The sequence below is a fragment of the Oncorhynchus masou genome, chromosome 18 (genome assembly GCF_036934945.1).
Source record: "Oncorhynchus masou masou isolate Uvic2021 chromosome 18, UVic_Omas_1.1, whole genome shotgun sequence".
Lineage (NCBI taxonomy): Eukaryota > Metazoa > Chordata > Actinopteri > Salmoniformes > Salmonidae > Oncorhynchus > Oncorhynchus masou.
The window spans coordinates 24195245-24216396 of NC_088229.1; the positions used below are offsets into that span (position 1 = coordinate 24195245).

General features: G+C 41.8%; 1 protein-coding gene across 1 annotated transcript in view; it reads right to left on the reverse strand.

Moving 5' to 3' along the window:
* LOC135504270 (metabotropic glutamate receptor 4-like) overlaps positions 1 to 21152 on the reverse strand; it is a 222141-nt gene that overhangs the window by 11219 nt on the left and 189770 nt on the right. The window contains exons 7-8 of the mRNA XM_064922669.1: positions 14768 to 14904; positions 12800 to 13735 (exon numbers count right to left, since the gene is read on the reverse strand). Coding sequence (XP_064778741.1) covers positions 12800 to 13735; positions 14768 to 14904 — 1073 coding nt within the window. The remainder of the gene's footprint in view (positions 1 to 12799; positions 13736 to 14767; positions 14905 to 21152) is intronic.

Genomic DNA, 21152 nt, shown 5'->3' on the forward strand with positions numbered 1-21152 from the left:
ATCATTTACCTTTGAAGAGCTTCTGATGTTTTCAATGAGGAGACTCCCAGCCACATACCAAATGCGCAGTGTTTCCTGAAAGCGTCTGTGTGTAGGAGAAATCGTTCCGTTTTCTACATTGCGCCTGGCTACCGAAACGAACCGAAAATGCAGTCACCTACAACGTGAAACTTTTTCCGGATTAACTACATAATATCGACTGAAACATGGCAAACGTTGTTTGGAATCAATCCTCAAGGTGTTTTTTCACATATCTCTTCATTGACATGCAGTTCGTGGAAGCTTGCTTCTCTCTCTGTGCCCCATGGAAAAATACTGGCAGGTGACTTTTGCGCACCAATTTCGGCGCAGGACACCGGGCGGACACGTGGTAAATGTGGTCTCTTATGGTCAATCTTCCAACGATCTGCCTACAAATACGTCACAATGCTGCAGACACCTTGGGGAAACGACAGAAAGGGCAGACTCATTCCTCTTGCGTTCACAGCCATATAAGGAGATCATGAAAGACAGAGCCTCAAAAATCCTTGTCATTTCCTGGATGCCAAGTCATCTTGGTTTTGCCTGAAGCTCACGTTAAAGGGCACGCACAGAGAAGATATTTGTATTTCTGGACACGTCAGAGTGTTTTCTTTCGAACAGTAGCAATTATATGCATAGTTGAGCATCTTTTTGTGACAAAATATCTTGTTTAAAACGGGAACGTTTTTCTTCCAAAAATGAAATAGCGCCACCATAAGTGTAAGAGGTTAACAAAGTATTGAGATAAACTTTTGTTATTGACCAAATACTTATTTTCCACCATAATTTGCAAATAAATTCATTAAAAATCCTACAATGTGATTTTCTGGATTTTCTTTCTCATTTTGTCTGTTATAGTTGAAGTGTACCTATGATGAAAATTACAGGCCTCTCTCATATTTTTAAGTGGGAGAACTTGCACAATTGGTGGCTGACTAAATACTTTTTTGCCCCACTGTACATCTAAAGAGTTAGTGCAGCCTGCCATATGTTACCTATGACTTATGATTAAATCTGCTTTTCTTTAAGTGTTGTGTATATAGAAGCCCCTAAATAAACGTCAGTGGAGAAGCATGCCTGAGGATGCCTGAGAAAAATGAGAGTGTGTCACGCCCTGACCTTCGAGAGCCTTTTTATTTCTCTATTTGGTTAGGTCGGGGTGTGATTTGGGTGGGCATTCTAGTTTTTCAATTTCTTTGTTTGCCAGGTATGGTTCCCAATCAGAGGCAGCTGTCTATCGTTGTCTCTGATTGGGGATCATACTTTGGCAGCCTTTTTTCCACCTTTTAGTTTGTGGGATCTTGTTTATGTGTAGTGCCTGTGAGTACTCCAGTCGTTACGTCTCGTTTGCTGTTTATTGTTTTTATTGGTGAGTTTCATTTTAATAAACATGTGGAACTCTATGCATGCTGTGTCTTGGTCCACTCATTTCAACAAACGTTATAGTGTCATTTAATTATTTGATCACGCTGCAAGCATCAATGGGCTTTCCTTGAAGTGGGAAATACAGGGGTACTGAGGGGGAGTATGTAATCTACTGGGAAGATTTCACATGGCCTTGGGTGATCCCAGCACATTATTGCTGCCCCTCCGGAGTACAGAGTGGAGTAACACTGTAAGGGGGCTAGGACCCCTGTCCCCCAGATAAATCTGCCTTGACAAACTGATATGATCGCCAATATGCCTCATTGCCACAGCAGGAAAATGGTGCTCAAGGGACTGACTCCACCAGGCGAAGCCATCCTGTCATTCCTAAAGAAGCTATGAAATCTGTGCTGCTATTTCACCCCCTGCATTCTGTTTCATTCCACAGTCTGACGTGCAAAAGGTAACTACATTTACCTTGTGTATAGGTGTAAGTGGCCAGAATATAATTACCCTATTATCAGAAAGTAACATCTTCCAAACAAAAGCCTTATCATTTCTGATGATCAAATTATGCATATTTGTATGGAATTGCCAGACCTGAATTGGATTGGATCAATCAAGCATAAGACGGTCTCCAGCTGTGCCTCCTGCAGACTAACTGCACCTGACTGCAGCTACAGTGCCATCCAAAGCCCTCCATCCCTGGCCCTCTGCATGCAAGTGTCTTTATCACTGAGGATAAACAGTGCCAGGGACCATTTAGTGAGATTGCCTCATGAAACCGGCCCTCCTTCCGAGCCACCACGATTACACACCTGTCAATCTACAGCCCTTCCTCTGACAGGATACTGCCTCTGCATTTCCCCACGTGTCAGGAATGTAACTGGGCCCATAATATCACAGTGAAAAGCCTCACACAGCGCCTCCAAACAGATAACAATGTGGAAACACTAATCCATTCATAAGATTAACTTAAACCAGGAATGGTTATTTCTGCATTTATAGATAGATAGTGTTTTCCATTCCAGCCATCCCATGTATCCTCTTTGTCCTCTGCAACATCAAAGCAGCTGGAGTCATGACTGGATTTCTGATTTCTGTATTTGCCATTGGCTGGGTTTTGTTTGCAGCAAAAATGCTCAAGATGTTAGTCATTACTTATTGTCGTTTTCAGTGGTTGGATGCCAGCATAAGGTTCCTTTGAAGTAGGGAATATATTTGAAGGCTGTTTTGTGCTTGAATGAGCGTTTATCATCTGTTTCTACCGTACAGTACAGAACGTACTGAATTCACACCTCATTGCTGCAGTGCTTCCCTTTAAATTACTTAGAAAAAATGTGCAGAAGCCATGGTACAGCCTTGAAAGAACATGATCAAACTCTTATAGTTGCTCTTTAAGCTTAATTTCATGTGCAACGTCGAAGCAATGTAAAGCCAATGCTCTCCATCTTCTCAAACATCCCAGATTGGCAGAGCGTGCATATCGTCATGCATGATTAACCCTGTTCTGACAACCCTGACAATCAGCTGCCTTGTCCTTATCAAGCACAAAAGAGAGCTTGGTGCTGTGTCACCCTCCTTTCAACCAGGAGACAACCAGGAGGCACAATTAACAGAGCTACCTGCCAGTCTACTATTGTCACCCACCACCTCCAGGGCTGACTGTACTACAGATGCCACCCACCACCTCCAGGGCTGACTGTACTACTGATGCCACCTACCACCTCCAGGGATAACTGTACTACTGATGCCACCTACCACCTCCAGGGCTGACTGTACTACTGATGCCACCTACCACCTCCAGGGCTGACTGTACTACTGATGCCACCTACCACCTCCAGGGCTGACTGTACTACTGATGCCACCTACCACCTCCAGGGCTGACTGTACTACTGATGCCACCTACCACCTCCGGTGCTGACTGTACTACTGATGCCACCTACCACCTCCAGGGCTGACTGTACTACTGATGCCACCTACCACCTCCAGGGCTGACTGTACTACTGATGCCACCTACCACCTCTAGGGCTGACTGTACTACTGATGCCACCTACCACCTCCAGGGATAACTGCACTACTGATGCCACCTAGCACCTCCAGGGATAACTGTACTACTGATGCCACCCACCACCTCCAGGGCTGACTGTACTACTGATGGCACCTACCACCTCCAGGGCTGACTGTACTACTGATGCCACCTACCACCTCCAGGGCTGACTGTACTACTGATGCCACCTACCACCTCCAGGGCTGACTGTACTACTGATGCCACCTACCACCTCCAGGGCTGACTGTACTACTGATGCCACCTACCACCTCCAGGGCTGACTGTACTACTGATGCCACCTACCACCTTCAGGGCTGACTGTACTACTGATGCCACCTACCACCTCCAGGGCTAACTGTACTCATGCTGCCACTCATCACCTCATTGACTGACTGAACTTCTGCTGCCAGTCAAATAGGAGTGTCATCCTCATCCTATCAACTGCCTAAAGCCCCAGCCATCCCCTCTCTATATAACCTTAGAAAAAAAATATTCAAAGAACCCTTGGTTCCAGATAGAACCGTTTTGGGATCCATGTATAACCCTTTCCACAGAGGGTTCTACCTGGAACCAAAAATGGTTATCATATGTTTCTAAGAGTGTACCCACGCACACCCCTACCATGCAGTTTTTCCCCTCTCATTGTATAGGTGAGGCAACCCCCTATGCCAGGAAAATAATCTGGGGAAAAACTGGCACCATCATAACCATGGTCTCGTTATGTAACAAGACCCCATGTAGGTGGACGCAAGGTGTTCAAATGATTCAGAATGTATCTCTACAACTAAAACAAAACATTGACAGCAGGAGATCCAAAAGACATAAGCACATTTGTTCAGTTAGTTCATTGAGAGGTTGTTAAAAATCTAAAAGCTTTGGGCTTAAGTTAAGGCAAAGTAATGTATCCCTAATGTACACTGTACAGTAATCACATCCAATAGAAGGCCGAAATGCTGCCACTGCTAACCTCTTTGTACAAGATTCCAGGTCTCACTCAGGTGCATCACATATCTCGTGCTCAGACAAAGCTGTCGCTCAGGGTGTAAATGTTAACATAATTCTATGTTTTTCTTTGAAAATAACAGCAATTACCACCATCGTAAAGAAGGCCACGGTTTTCTTTGTATTGCCCATTACCTTCCTAAATGGCTTACCTCTGTAATTTGACTATAACTGTATGGGACTCTCAATGGCTGCTTTGTTTCCTACAGCAACATTCCTCAATACAGACAGTACATTTATGCTAGCCAACAGAAACTGAAATTCAATTGTACACGTTAAGGATAATATCAAAACCTATGAAGGTTGTGTCCCAGCTTTGCTCTTGTCTAGAATAATCACATGCATTTTTTTTACCTTTCTGTGATAAGCTTGTGTCTGCTCTAGGATATACTTGGCATTATACCATTAACATTATGTCCACATTATGGGGGCAATTGAAAAAAGATTGAAACTGAACAACAAAGTAAAGGATACAAATGTAGGATCTTAATTTGAGCCAGCTTGTTACAGCAGGACAATAACCCTGCAGCAACAGGAAATGTGAATTATCATGTTGATTATAATTAAAACATCTTTGATGCGTGGTTCTGGTACTGGTTCTAACTGACATTTTGATTATAAATCAATCTGTGGGCACTGTAGATTGAAATGGTGTGCATTGAGTGGTGGAACTGATTCTCACAGATACAGGAGTATGTCTCTTCTGTCTGTATGAAGCAGGATGTGAAATCTGACAAACTTGAAGCTAGCATGTCCCAGCTTGGACTACCTCCTACCATTTAATTTGCTCTTCTGACTTTCCTTTAACTCTTGGCTGAACCCTGCCTCACAGCCACTAACATATGCCTGGAATACATACATCGTAACACAGCAGGGGAGAGTGGTTTCGTTGCTGTAGCACATTCAGAAATCGATTTATAGCCAGTAATCTAAAATAATGAATAGAAGCCAAACAGTTCAGGAAGCCAAACAAGAGCAATGAGGGCAGACGTTTTGATCAAGAGACCACATTTTCTCTTACACTAAATATACAAATATGTATTTCACACTTATAAGGAAGGTAAAATCTTAGAGTTAGTCCTTTTAGAAATGGATTATACTATATTTAGAAGCAATATACAGTTGAAGTCAGAAGTTTACATATACCTTAGCCAAGTACATTTAAACTCAATTTTTCACAATTCCTGACATTTAATCCTAGTAAAAATTCCCTGTCTTAGGTCAGCCACTTTATTTTAAGAATGTAAAATGTTAGAATAATAGTGGAGAGAAAGAATTATTTCAGATTTGATTTCTTTCATCATATTCCCACTGTGTCAGAAGTTTACACTCAATTAGCATTTGGAAGCATTGCCTTTAAATTGATTAACTTGGGTCAAACGTTTCGGGTAGCCTTCCACAAGCTTCCTACATTAAGTTGGGTGAATTTTGGCCCATTCCTCTTGACAGAGCTAGTGTAACTGAGTCAGGTTTGTAGGCCTCCTGGATCGCACATGCTTTTTCAGTTCTGCCCACAAATGTTCTATAGGATTGAGGTCAGGGCTTTGTGATGGCCACTCCAATACCTTGACTTTGTCCTTAAGCCATTTTGCCACAACTTTGAAAGTATGCTTGGGGTCATTGTCCATTTGGAAAACCCATTTGCGACCAAGCTTTAACTTCCTGACTGATGTCTTGAGACGTTGCTTCAATATATCCACATAATTGTCCTACCTCATGATGTCATCTATTTTGTGAAATGCACCATTCCCTCCTGCATCAAAGCACCCCCACAACATGATGCTGCCACCCCCGTGCCTCACAGTTGCGATGATGTTCTTCAGTTTGCAAGCCTCCACCTTTTTCCTCCAAACATACACAACTGTACACTACCGTTTTGGTCAATTACAAAATGTCCTACTTTTTGAAAGATTTTTTGTCCATTAAAATGACATTGAATTATTCAGAAAAACAGCATAGACATTGTTCATGTTGTAAATTACTATTGTAGCTGAAAACGGCACATTTTTTACGGAATATCTACATATGTGTACAGAGGCCCATTATCAGCAACCATCACTCCTGTGTTCCAATGACACGTTGTTATTAGCTAATCCAAGTTTGTAATTTTAAAAGGCTAAGTGATCATTAGAAAACCCTTTTGCAATTATGTTAGCAGAGCTGAAAACTGTTGTTCTACTTAAAGAACCAATAAAACTGTCCTTCTTTAGACTAGTTGAGTATCTGGAGCATCAGCATTTGTGGGTTCGTTTGGAACACAGGAGTGATGGTTGTTGATAATGGGCCTCTCTATGCCTATGTAGATATTCCATAAAAAATCTGCCGTTTCCAGCTACAATAGTAATTTACTACATGAACAATGTCTACACTATATTTCTGATGAATTTGATGTTATTTTAATGGACCAAAAATGCGTGTTTCTTTCAAAAACAATTAATTAATCATAACCTCATATCAGTCTCATTCTGAACGTCGTATACTTCTTGACTCTGCACAAACTCGAGTCTTACTCATCATCCCATACCACACAAATTGATTTGATTATTTATTTACTAACGAACTAAATGATAACACAGGATACACACACACACTCGGTATAGGTTATTGATTAAAAACTTAATACCATGGAAAAAGGTCCCTAGCGGACTAACACAATATGACACTTGTTACAAAAGATGGAGAGAAAGAGAGATAACACTTGGATACATTTGGGACACTATGCTCACAGTAATCCTAATACCTTTCCCCGAACTTCCGCCCGTTTGGGTAAGAAGTAATGCATGTAATTTACGTGTTGAAGGTCTTCCTTCATCATGTATCTCTGTTGGACCCAGGCCTTCATGAAAAGGGTTCCGGTTTGTGAAAAAGGTTTGATTGGGCCTTCTCCTTCGTTCTTCAGTGTTAGGCTGTGATTGTCCACAAGAGGTCACAATTTCCTTCTTCTTAGTTGTCAGTGTTTACTTTCAATAGTTCTGGAAAATGGTCTTCTGAGGACAGCTAATCAGCTGTCTGGATGATCCCCGAAGTTGTGATGAGAACAGTGTAGTCAGCAATAATTTGAAGAGAATAACCGGATGGTCCTACTTAAATTCACTTTCTTACATCTTACAATACTTAGAACAGCTACTCACCGTAACAATAATTGTTAGAGGCTACTTTGTCATCTTCACCTCGTGTTGATTTTCAGGGTTGTGACCAATGGAGACCTAGCTGCAGCTTGATTCCTTCTAGTCTGCTATGTTAATTCTTAACTCAATATTGTATATACCTTTGTAAAAAGGGGTGTTTCCGTCATACTGACACGCTCTCTGAGCTCCCTCGGGCGTGGCTAGTTATGGTGCAAAACATAATCAAAAAACGATGATCTCGTTACAAAAGTAAAATCACATTCCTGTCTTAACAAAAATATTATCTTAATCTTTGATATTTCCTATAAAATGTAAAGGATGCAAACCTGACATACACAGTGTGAAAGCTCTTCAAGTAACAATATTTTCTTCTATCACTATTGTAACATTTTTACAATATTTTCACTTTTATACCATCACAAAATAGAAATGAATTTCCCATATTCCCCACATTCGGATATTGAAATATATTGTCCCTTTTGGAAGTTAGTTTTTTGGCGGCAAAATGTCTCCATAACAAAGAAACATTCCAATCCCCATACCAGAGACCAAAAAGTCATCTGCTGCAAACATTTTACGATTGGCGTGAGGTGTCAAAACCCTCACACCAATCGCCCCTCCCTTCTGCGGGTGAGAGGAATCTGTAGACATTGCTTCATTGTAACCTGGTATTTGGATCCTCACAGGAGAGTCATGACATCACCAACAATATTTGATGTGATATTGTTAAATTAATACAGCACACAGCCATTGTTTATACACTTATTTCGATTGAGAGGTGGCTGTCCCAAACCCTTACTCCTAAACTTGATTACAATATTTTTTTACATTTGTTATTAACACTATTATTGCAATAGAAAATATTGATTTGTTCTATTATTACATTGAAAGATACTGATCTAATAATTTGTTTTTCTCCGAAAAACGCTGTCCCCACTTTTGATGTCACTGACAAAACATTCACTTTATTAGACTATAGAATCAATGTGCCTTAAATCACAATCTGTAATGTCTGCTACCAACTCACACTCTCAACCACGTAGATCCCCTGAACGCAGCTCACTTTCCAGCCCACTTTCCAGGTCACACTCTCAAATACATAGATCCCCTGAACGCAGCTCACTCTCTAGATCCCAATCCCCTGAATTCTGATCACACACCTGTATGTCATTATCACACACTATTTAGTTCAGTTCTTTGCACCCCATTATTGTGAGGTGTTGTTTGTTTTGTGACACACTTCTATTTGAAGCGCTGTTTTTCCCTCATAATTTAATCCTCCCATGTATGATAGTTTTTGCCTGCCTCACAAACAACGCCTTTTGCCTGCCTGTACTTTCCTGTTATCAACCTATTGCCTGATCTCCCGGACGACTTTACTAGCTGTTTCACTGCCTGTACTGTTGCCTTTTTGGACCCCCTGTGTATGACCTTCTGCCTACCCCTGGACCCAGCTACCTGCCTCCACTTGTGGTCCTTTACAATAAACACCTGCTGTGCCCTAGACTTGAAACCAGCTCGCTGTCTCCTATCGTGTTCACTACACAATCCTACAAATATCACCAGGTGATAGGATTGCACCCCTCTCCACTATGGCCACATGGTGAGTAGTTGGTGTGCAAACATTTTGGAGAAACTTTGTGAGCAAATTGGTCCATCTTAATGTATTTTTTGACACTACCGAACATCTAATATATCAAGACATATGTATGGTTTTGGGACTATAATATATGTTTGCAGTGATGTATATCTGTCCAAATGAAAGAGCCACTGAACACGCCGATTGGCACTTTTTTTGTTGCTCATTAGAAAAACAAGGTTTCAGTCTTCTAAGTGTGTTTCCTGACCATTCAGCATTTGTTTAAGTCATAAAACTCTGGAGGGAGGGGGGGGGCTGATCTGGATCCTATGATTCTCACCAAAGGGAAAGTCTAGGGTCAGGAAGTTGCAGAGGGAGGTGTTCAGTCCCAGGGTCCTGAGCTTGTTGATGAGCTTGGAGGGGGAATGCAATGTTGAATGCTGAGCTATAGTATTTATTTTGTCCAGGTGGGTGAGGGCAGTGTGGTGTGCAATAGAGATTATGTCATCTGTGGCGTTATTGGAGTGGGTCCAGGCTGTTTGGGATGATGGTGTTGATGTGAGCCATGATCAACCTTGCAAAGCATTTTATTGCTAAAGAAATGAGTGACATGGGGAAATAGTCATTTAGACAGGTTACCTTGGCGTTCTTGAGCACAGGGCACAGCACAGTGGTCTGCTTGAAAGAAGTTGGTATTACAGACGGGGTCAGGGATGGATTGAAAGTGAAGACACTTGCCAGTTGGTCAGCGCATTCTCTGAGTATGTGTCCTGGTATTCCGATCATTGGCTGATCACTCCCAACTCATAGAAATCAAAAGGCGAATGGAGATCCAAAACATAGCCTACTACAGTGAGATGCAGCCATGAACAGCTGTCTTGACAAATAAATAGGCCTACGTTTAAAAAAAAAAGTTGTATTAGGAAAGTCGTTTGAAATGTTTGGATCAAGTTTACAGGTAACTTACTAGATACTTTGTCGTTATTTCTGAATTTTGTGTCGCGCCTGGTAGGTTGAAATATGATTTTCATGTGTTGGTATGCTGGGCGCTGTCCTCAGATAATTGCATGATTTCCTTTCGCCGTAAAGCCTTTTTGAAATCTGACACTGTGGCTGGATTAACAAGAAGTTCATCTTTAAACCGATGTATAACACTTGTATGATTTATGAATTATTATTATGAGCATTTCTGTTTTTGAATTTGGCACGCTCCTATTTCACTGGGTGTTGTCAAATCAATCCCGTAAATGGGATTGGCGCACGAAGGGCTCCCTAAGAAGTTAAGTTGAGTTTTTGCATCTATTACCTTACGTTTTGTACACCAGCCTCAAACAGCTGAAAATACAATATTTTTGGTTATGGAAAATATAATTCACAGTGGTTTAGATGGTACAAAGAATTATGTACACAATGACTGATTGTTTTGTGACATCAACTGAAATTAGGGGAACAATTCGAATTTTAGCAACCATGAAATGCCAGAAAGATTTCTGCATATTGCATCGTTAAGTTACTTTATCTTATGTACCAATTGCAAAATATCATAATTTGAATGTTCTGGATTTACGTTTACTATGTTATGTCTCGTCTTAGATTTGGCTGCCTACACACAGCAATACAGTGCAGTGGAGATGCAGCTTTTTTGGGCGCCAAACTGTCACTCAATCGTATTTTTATATAGGAACCAAAACTGAGGGGGGTAAAGTGATCATTTAAACATCTAACATAAATAATTCAGATGCATAAGTAATTCAATCGATCAACAAGTTTCAGATTCATACAGTACAATCAACATTGAACATTTTACAGAGAACCATAGAAATGATATTTCTCTAAATAAAGGTTTTGAAAATCAGGTTAAAAATCATGTTTGACTATTGTCAATTTGAACTGCAAAAATGTTTTCAAAAGTGAATCTGTAATAGAAGGTTAATCAAAATTATCACTACAGTGCACTAGTAGTGACAAATTTAGTGCTGTGGTAAGGAATTCCTTACCACGGCATTAACTTTGTCACTACTGGTGCAAAAAAAGTTGCAATAAAGTTGCAATAAAGGGAGAACCATGCACAGTAGTGTTCATTTTGATTAGCCTTCTATTACAGGTTCATTTTTGAAACAATTTTGCAGTTCAAATTGACAAAACAAGTAAAACATTATTTATATTTCAAATATGCAATACAAAGTGTGTGTAGTATACACTGTACACTTATGTCTACCTGACATATGTTGGAAGATGTGCGCTGAAAGTTTGGGAGAATTTTTTTTTTTTACCCCTGTATATGTAACGGCTTTCTTTATGTGAAGGAGAGTTGGACCAAAATGCGGTGTGGCTATTTAGATTCATGTTTAATAAAACAAAGGAACCACGAATCAATACAAAACCAATAAGCGTAACGTGAAAACCGAAACAGCCTAAACTGGTGCAAACTAACACAGGAACAGGAACAATCACCCACGCAACACTCAGAATATGGCTGCCTAAATATGGTTCCTAATCAGAGACAACGATAAACACCTGCCTCTGATTGAGAACCACTTCAGGCAACCATAGACTTTTCTAGATAACCCTACTAATTCACAATCCCAACACCTACAAAAAACCCAAGACAAAACAAACCACATAATAAACCCATGTCACACCCTGGCCTGACCAAAATAATAAAGAAAACACAAAATACTAAGACCAGGGCGTGACAGTATAGCTTGGTGATTCTGTCACTTAAAGTGTTTCTGTAAGAAAACATGACAAACCATATCTGACAGTTGTCCAACGTAGCCGATATTTCAAAGCTGCCCATTTCAGAAACAAACGCACATCATTTTTTTATTTGTTGATAACTTGTTCTTGATGGCTGATCCATCCACATCAGAAAATACAACGATCCAAATCAAATGACAAGCCACTGTCCAAAGATTACAGTAGAAAGATATTGCCACAGACAGTGCATTTCTATCCAATAAGGCACTTGTTATCAAAAGCTGTGATTTTCATTGCTTGTGTTGTGCTGAGCATATCTCATTTATTTCGTTGCACATCATAGTGTACTGATTGACTGACTACTTGGCATTCCCCTATCTCTAAAGTATGAAGCAAAATCAAACACATTTGAGGAAACACAAATAAAGAAAGCAAATCCAAACAAACTTGGGTGAAATGAATTATCTGCACAAGTCAGCACTCAATGCCCGGTAATCCCCTGAGTGGAAGAGTAAGCAGCACATCTTATCACATGATGAATAGCTGAGGCATCCACGCACATAAGAGACTGACGTTATACAACAAGAGCAATTTGAGTGAGCCATTTTTCTCACATTAAACTGCAGGAGCAAAGCGTAATTCCAAATGGAAAAACTGTCAGACAATCCTTGTCTCACACAAGTGAATTTAATTGTCTTGTCCTCATGGTGCTTACTACTTACACGCTAGTTTTGAGGAATTTTTGAGTTCAATCAGACAATGTTGGAAAATTCATGAAAACAGGAAATAGTATAAGTAATAGCTGTCAAGGATGACTAAATTATTCCATACATCATTGTTTCATAACAAAAAAATTCAACAGCAAAACATTTTTAAAATTACATTATTTTGAAAGAATAATTATTGAATTTATAGAATGATTTAAAGAGTTAAATTGTCAAAGTAAACATTTACCTTTTCAGTTGACTGCGAGGTCCCAAAGAAGATGGGTATGAAGGCTAGCCACACGATACAGGTGGTGTACATGGTGAAGCCGATGGGCTTGGCCTCGTTGAAGGTCTCTGGCACCCCCCGGGTCTTGATGGCATACACCGTACAGGTGACCATGAGCAGCATGCTGAAGCCAAGCAGGCAGATCAGAGAAAGGTCTGAGATGTCACATTTGAGCACGCCACGGGCCATGTCCGGGTTGGATGTGCGTTGGTCCTCATAGTCGATGATAGCCTGAGACGGGTCCACACCAAACCAGATACACACCCCCAGGAGCTGAACTGAGATCAGGCTGAAGGTGATGACCAGCTGGGAGGCCGGGGAGATGAACCTGGGGGCGCTCACTGACATCTTCCCCTGCTCAAAGATGCGATAGATACGGTTGGTCTTAGTGAGCAGCGCTGCATAGCTAATACTCATCCCCAGACCAAGGAAGATCCGTCGCAGGGAGCAGATGCCAATGTCAGGGGCAGCGATCATGAGGAAGGTGGTGGCGTAGCACAGAAAGATGCCCGTCAGCAGCACATAGCTGAGTTCGCGCCCTGACGCCTTCACGATGGGCGTGTCGTTGTAGCGGATGAAGGTGCCCACCACAAACATGGTGGCCATGATGCCCAGCACAGCAATGAGTACAGGGATGACAGCCCAAGGGGAACTCCACTCCAGCTTGACGATGGGGATGGCTTCACAGGCCGTGTGGTTCTCATTGGGCCGCAGGTCAAAGCGGCACATCTTACAGCTGTATGTGTCAGCCTGGTACTGGTAGCCATCACAGCGCTCACAGTGCCAACAGCAGGGGACACCTTTGACTGTTTTCTTCCTCTCCCCAGGACAACATGGCTGGCTGCAGATAGACTGGGGTACCTGGAGTGTCCCACCAGGCCACCACATCTCCTTAGTCTGGTGGAAAGAAGGTGAAGGACAGGAGGAGTTATCTGTCTGTGACCGTTAAACAGTCATAAAAAGGGTACTTGATTAATGCATGTTTTCCATGAATAGGCATGATGAAATTTGGATAAAATTAAAGTAACATTTGCAGAAAAAGTTTAGTATCTGTTTTAAGGATGGTGAACACCATTTAACAGGACGACTCCACCATTTGTCAATCACAAAGTCATTACTTTGAAAGATGTTCTTATCTTAAAGCATTGAATACAGCATTGTTCAAATGTTTTAAAGTCAGCAGGAAACTATATATGTGTCCCCTTCTCAGCCACATAAGCCTTGCTTAAGAACGAGCAAATGCAGTAATATGGTAATGCTGACATAATGTAATACCACATAGCAGTCTTGTCTTATTGTCCTTACTTAGTTTATTACCATACGTTTCAGATGCCTGATGGTTACTTGAAATGGCCTGTGGTAGAATCAGAATCAGCAAAGGAAATAATGTCTGAATGACAACATGGTTGTTTACATTTCCTGAATATGTCTTCCTCTTACCGCTATTCCTGGGCCTGCATTACAAAACAGCTACGGGGAATATATGAAATGGATTTGGTATGCAACTGTTGATTAATGCAACTGTTGCACACAAAATCCATTTTTACAATTGTCATATATTCCCCCATAGCTGTTTTGGAATGCAGGCCCAGGAATAGTGGCCCCTGATATCTACTGTCCTTTTGTGGATATAGATAAGTCTCAGGTCCTGCATGACTTAACTTAGTTGATAAAGCAACCCAACTCAAGGCAAGGTGCCGGGCCAAGGACTGAGGCTATGTATACAGTAATGACAAATACATTCATATCATGGTTTAATAGGATATGTGTTTAGTCAGTGCATCTTTTTTTCACCCAAAAATATGATGTACTGTATTAACCTTCACAGACACTTCTAACTGGACACGGTATTTACTTAGATTCACTGAGAACATTGATGGGTGCCATGCAACAAACACGTGGAAGTCATAGAGCGAGAAGTAACCATACATCTAAATGGAGCTGGTCTGCCCAGTGGCCGATGATCTTATACTCTGTGGTGTTGTGTTTCATCTGGTACTGGTAAATCTCATAGCGACCAGGGGCATCTCCGTTCACATTGAAGATCACTGGAGTGCCAGCAATTCCTGCAGAATAATTAAGAGGGACATTTTTGTTAATAAACCATATGTATTCAATTAGAATGTTTATTTCCTGAGAGGTTTCATGTGTGGTGACGGATTGCTACACACAAGATACTTAACAACATAGAACACAAAGTACAGTATAAAGGATTAGAAATTCATTGATTATGGCCTAATCTATGGATTTCACATTACTGGGAATACAGATATGCATCTGTTGGTCACAGATACCTTAAAAAAAGGTACGGGTATAGATCAAAAATCCTTGCGACATGGGGACATTATCATGCTGAAACATAAGGTGATGGCTGCGGATGAATGGCACGACAACATTGACATCAGCAACCCGCTCGCCTACACAATACCATACATGCTGACATCTGCCCAGTACAGTTGAAACCAGGAATCATCCAGGAAGAACACATTTCTCCAGCATGTCAGTGGCAATCGAAGGTGAGCATTTACCCACTGAAGATGATTGCGATGCAGAACTGCAGTCAAGTCAAGACTCTGTTAAGGACTACGAGAACGCAGATGAGCTTCCCTGACATGGTTTCTGAGAGTTTGGGCAGAAGTTGTTCAAACCAACAGTTTCATCACTTGTCCGGTTTGCTAGTCTCAGACAATCCCGCAGGTGAAGTAGCCAGATGTGGAGGTACTGGGCTGACGTGGTTACATGTGGTCTGTGGTAAAAACTTGCATGATCCCTCAAAACCTGAGACATTTGTGGCATTGTGTTGTGAGACAACTGCACATTTTAGAGTCCCCAGCACAAGGTGCACCTGTGTAATGATCGTGCTGCTTAATATATTTATATATACACTACCGTTCAAAAGTTTGTGGTCCCTTAGGACATTTCTTTCTTTTTTTTAAAGAAAAGCACATTTTCTGTCCATTAAAATAACATCAAATTGATCAGAAATATAGTGTAGACATTGTTAATGTTGTAAATGACTACTGTAGCTGGAAACGACTGATTTGTTTTAATGGAATATATACATTTGCGTACAGAGGCCCATTATCAGCAACCATCACTCCTGTGTTGCAATGGCACGTTGTATTAGATAATCCAAGTGTATAATTTTAAAAGGCTAATTGATCATTAGAAAACCCTTTTGCAATTATGTTAGCACAGCTGAAAACTGTTGTCCTGATTAAAGAAGTAATTACAACTGGCCTTCTTTAGACTAGTTGAGTATCTGGAGCATCAACATTTGTGGGTTCAATTACAGGCTCAAAATGGCCAGAAACAAAGATCTTCTTCTGAAACTCATCAGTCTATTCTTGTTCTGAGAAATGAAGGTTATTCCATGCGAGAAATTACCAAGAACCTGAAGATCTCATACAATGCTTTGTACTACTGCCTTAACAGAACAGCACAAACTGGCTCTAACCAGAATAGAAAGAAGAGTGTGAGGCCCCGGTGAAAACTGAGCAGGAGGACAAGTACATTAGAGTGTCTAGTTTGAGATACAGACACCTCACAAGTCCTCAACTGGCAGCTTCATTAAATAGTACTCGCAAAACACCAGTCTCAACGTCAACAGTGAAGAGGCAACTCCAGGATGCTGTCCTTCTAGGCAGAGTTGCAAAGAAAAAGCCATAGCTCAGACTGTGTGTGTGTGTGTGTGTGTGTGTGTGTATGTATGTATATATATATATATATATATATATATATATATATATATATATATATATATATATATATATATATATATAGTATAGAAAACATTAGTAATACCTCCCTAATATTGAGTTGCACCCCCCCCCCCCCATTTGTCCTCAGAACAGCCTCAATTCTTCTGGACATGAACTCTACAAGGTTTTGAAAGCGTTCCACAGGGATGCTGGCCCATGTTAACTCCAATGCTTCCCACAGTTGTGTCAAGTTGGTGGAATTTCCTTTGGGTGGTGCACCCTTCTTGATATACACAGGAAACTGTTGAGGTGAAAAACCCAGTTGCGGTGCAGTTCTTGACACAAACCGGTGTACAATAGCCCATTCACAGGCACATACATTTTTTGTCTAGCCCATTTACCCTCTTAATGGCACACATGCACCATCCATGTCTCAATTGTCTCAAGGCTTAAAAATCCTTCTTTAACTTATCTCCTCCCCTTCATTTCCACTGACTGAAGTTGGTTTAACAAGTGACATCAATAAGGGATTATAGCTTCACCTGAATTCCCCTGGTCAGTCTGTCATGGAAGAGCAGGTGTTCCTAACGCTTTGTATACTCAGTCTACAGTAAGTTGATTATACAGACAATTTTGAATTTCCAACACATCAATAATTCTCACAGAAACAAGAATTGATGCAGTCAATCTCTCTTCTACTTTGAGCAAAGAGAGACCGACATGCATACTGTTGACATTAGCCCTCTGTGTACACTGAAGGGCAAGACGTGTTCCTCGGTTCTTTGTCCTTCTTTGCTGCGCTTGATCATATCACTGGGCAAAAGTCAAGATTAGGTAAAACTAGAGCCTGCAGTACTTGTTTGGTTGATTATTCTACTACTTTCATCACCAATGGGAACCGTCGACACGGCTGGCTAGCCTATCTTCCAAGGTACATCTTCCAGAGTAAACAACAGTAGAAGACGGAGGGGGTTACCCCTTTTGGACAATCAGAGCCTTACAAGCGTGCCGCAAAAAGGCCCAATACCCTTCAATTTGTGTAGTTCTGAATTATAAATTATAATGCTGGGTTTTTTGCAGATGCAGGAGGTTACGACTGAGGATATGATATGAGATGATTGATACATTGATTGTTTTATGGGTGTGATCGGTAAAGACTTTTAAAGTTTAATTCGGGAGATGGTAACTTTTAAACAACCGCTCTCGTGGTGCCCCAAATTCCTAATGACTTAATTTTTACATAATTAATTTAATCGGTTGACAATTAAACATAGTTAGATGATTTTATAAGTAACAGTCATCAGATTAATGAAAGTAAAGTCACAACATATGTGAAAAATACATTTAATTTGAATGACATGCATTATTGGGTATATTAATACATTTTAGAATACGGCTGTAACGTAATAAAATGTTGAAAAAGTCAAGGGTCTGAATACTTTCTGAATGCACTGTATATAGACATATTTACGAATATAAATATTAGTTGAGCAGTTTAATAGATGTTGGCACAAAACTAGAAGCTGTTCTCTTAGATGTATATTTCATTAGTATTTTTTTATTGAACCTTTTATTTAATTAGGCAAGTCAGTTAAGAACAAATTCTTATTTGCAATGACGGCCTACCCTGGCCAAACGCGGACGATGCTGAGCCAATTGTGCGTCGCCCTATGGGACTCCCAATCACGGCCGGTTGTGATACAGCCTGGAATCAAACCAGGGTCTGTAGTGATGCCTCTTACACTGAGATGCAATGCCATAGACCGCTGCACCACTCGGGATCCCCTGCGCCACTCGAGAACGCTATACCTGCGCACTAGCTCTATATTCACATGTGCAGCTGAATAATTCAATGGTCTTTTTATTACTATTTTGTATTACCTGAGACAATGTAATAAAGTAGTCTGTTTATTCATTAAAGCTGTAGCTGGGAAATCAGATTGTTTTTGTTTTCATCATATACTGTGTATTAACAACACTACTGTATAAAATGGCTTACTGTTATATAGGTGCTGGGGCATGAGTCTTCTACCATACTGTTATTAATGAGTGGAGTAAAAGGGAGGCTGACAGGCATGTGGGACTTCCCATGTCTGTGGCCATTCGCATATTATTTCACACTCTTTTGTTTTGCTTGTTTCTCTGTTAGACGTTGCCCTCAAAGTCCCCTCTCTGAGCACTGGCTAATGACAGAATGGAGCCTGATTACCACAGTAAGGTCTCTCCCCCTGCCTCCTCACTCCCTGCTTCCCCTGCCCTCTCCCTGCCTACCTGACTCTCCCTGCCTCTTACTCCCTCCCACTGCCTTTCCCTCACTCTCTCTGCCTCCCACTGCCGGTCCCTGCCTCCCACTGCCGGTCCCTGCCTCCCTCTCCTGACACTCTTTCCCTCTTCCTGACATTCCTTCCCTCTTCCTGACATTCCTTCCCTCTTCCTGACATTCTTTCCCTCTTCCTGACATTCCTTCTCTTTCCCTGACACTCCTTCCCTCTTCCTGACACTCCTTCCCTCTTCCTGACACTCCCTCTCCCTCCCTGCCTGTTCCTCTTCCTACCTATCCCTGCCTCTCCCTCTCTGTGTGCCTGCTTGGTCCTGAGCCATTCCAAAAACTCCTCACTGTGTCGAATGATGGGTCTGGGGATCCTGTGATTTTCTGTTGGGAGCCGAGAGTGGAGAACCACAGCCAGCTGCCCCATATTAGTGTGGCTGTTGATAAATAGAGAAGGCCATGGAGAGTAACTCTCTCTCTTTCCTGCTCTCTCTCCTCCCCTCCATTGCACATTACCCCAAGCCCTTTGAAATATAGTTGTAGCTCATTTTGGTGGCACTTGACATCACACATGCCAAGACGTCAAAACAATACACATAGGTGTGCTTGCAAGTCAGGTCTCAGATCTCAGCTGTGAAAGTTAATGGGTGAGAAAGCTAAGATATTGAAAGGAGATTTGAAATAAACTCAGCAAAAAAAGAAACGCCCCTTAGGCATGCTGCAGGGAGGCATGAGGACTGCAGATGTGGCCAGGGCAATAAATTGCGATGTTCGTACTGAGACACCTAAGATGGCGCTACAGGGAGACAGGATGGACAGCTGATCGTCCTCGCAGTGAAAGACCACGTGTAACAACACCTGCACAGGATCGCTACATCTAGAAATCACACCTGTGGGACAGGAACAGGATGGCAACAACAGCTGCCCGAGTTACACCAGGAGCACAAAAGTCCTCCACCAGTGCTCAGACTGTCCGCAATAGGCTGAAAGAGGCTGGACTGAGGGCTTGTAGGCCTGTTGTAAGGCAGGTCCTCACCAGACATCACCGGCAACAACGTCGCCTATGGGCACAAACCCACCGTCGCTGGACCAGACAGGACTGGCAAAAAGTGTGTGTCCCGGTTTTGTCTCACCAGGGGTTAAGGTCAGATTCACGATTATCGTCAAAGGAATGAGCGTTACACCAAGGCCTGTACTCTGGAGCGGGATTGATTTCGAGGTGGAGGGTCTGTAATGGTCTTGGGCGGTGTGTCACAGCATCATCGAACTGAGCTTGTTGTCATTGTAGGCAATCTCAACGCTGTGCGTTACAAGGGAAGACATCCTCCTCCCTCATGTGGTACCCTTCCTGCAGGCTCATTCTGACATGACCCTCCAGCATGACAATGCCACCAGCCATACTGCTCATTCTGTGTGCAATTTCTTGCAAGACAGGAATGTCAGAGTTCTGCCATGGCCAGCGAAGAGCCCGGATCTCAAACCCATTGAGCACGTGTGGGACCTGTTGGATCGGAGGATGAGGGCTATGGCCATTCCCCCCCAGAAATATCAGGGAACTTGCAGGTGCCTTGTTGGAAGAGTGGGGTAACATCTCACAGCAAGAACTGTCAAATCTGCTGCAGTCCATGAGGAGGAGATGCACTGCAGTACTTAATGGAGCTGGTGGCCACACCAGATACTGACTGTTACTTTTGATTTTGACCCCCCCCCCCCTTTGTTCAGGGACACATTATTCCATTTCTGTTAGTCACATGTCTGTGGAACTTGTTCCATTTATGTCTCAGTTGTTGAATCTTGTTACGTTCATACAAATATTTTCACATGCTAAGTTTTCTGAAAATTAAAGCAGTTGACAGTGAGAGGACGTTTCTTTACGAGTTTACAAGGCGTTTCATGTGGTAAAGGTGTCACTGTGTCTATATGTAGCTGATGTGAAATGGCTCGCTAGTTAGCGCTAGTGGCGTTTCAATAGGTGACGTCACTTGCTCTGAGACCTTGAAGTAGTGGTTCCCCTTGCTCTGCAAGGGCCGCGCACTGTAGAGCAGATCAAAAGCAAATATTCTCAGCTTGCAAACTTAAGTTATCTGTGGTGAGACATGAGAATGCCTTGCAGCCTCCACTGTATACATTTCTCACGACACTAAAACTACTCCAATTGTATTCATATACGAGTCACTTTTTAAAATCATTTTGATTAAATACTCTGAGTAATTGAAAAGATATGAGTTTGAATTAGGTTTATTCAGTGCCAGATTAAAATGGTAACCTTTAGAAGTCATTCATTTAAAAATATGATGGAAAATAGACTGGAATTAGCACACTTTACTTCTCCAAGAGGCTCCCA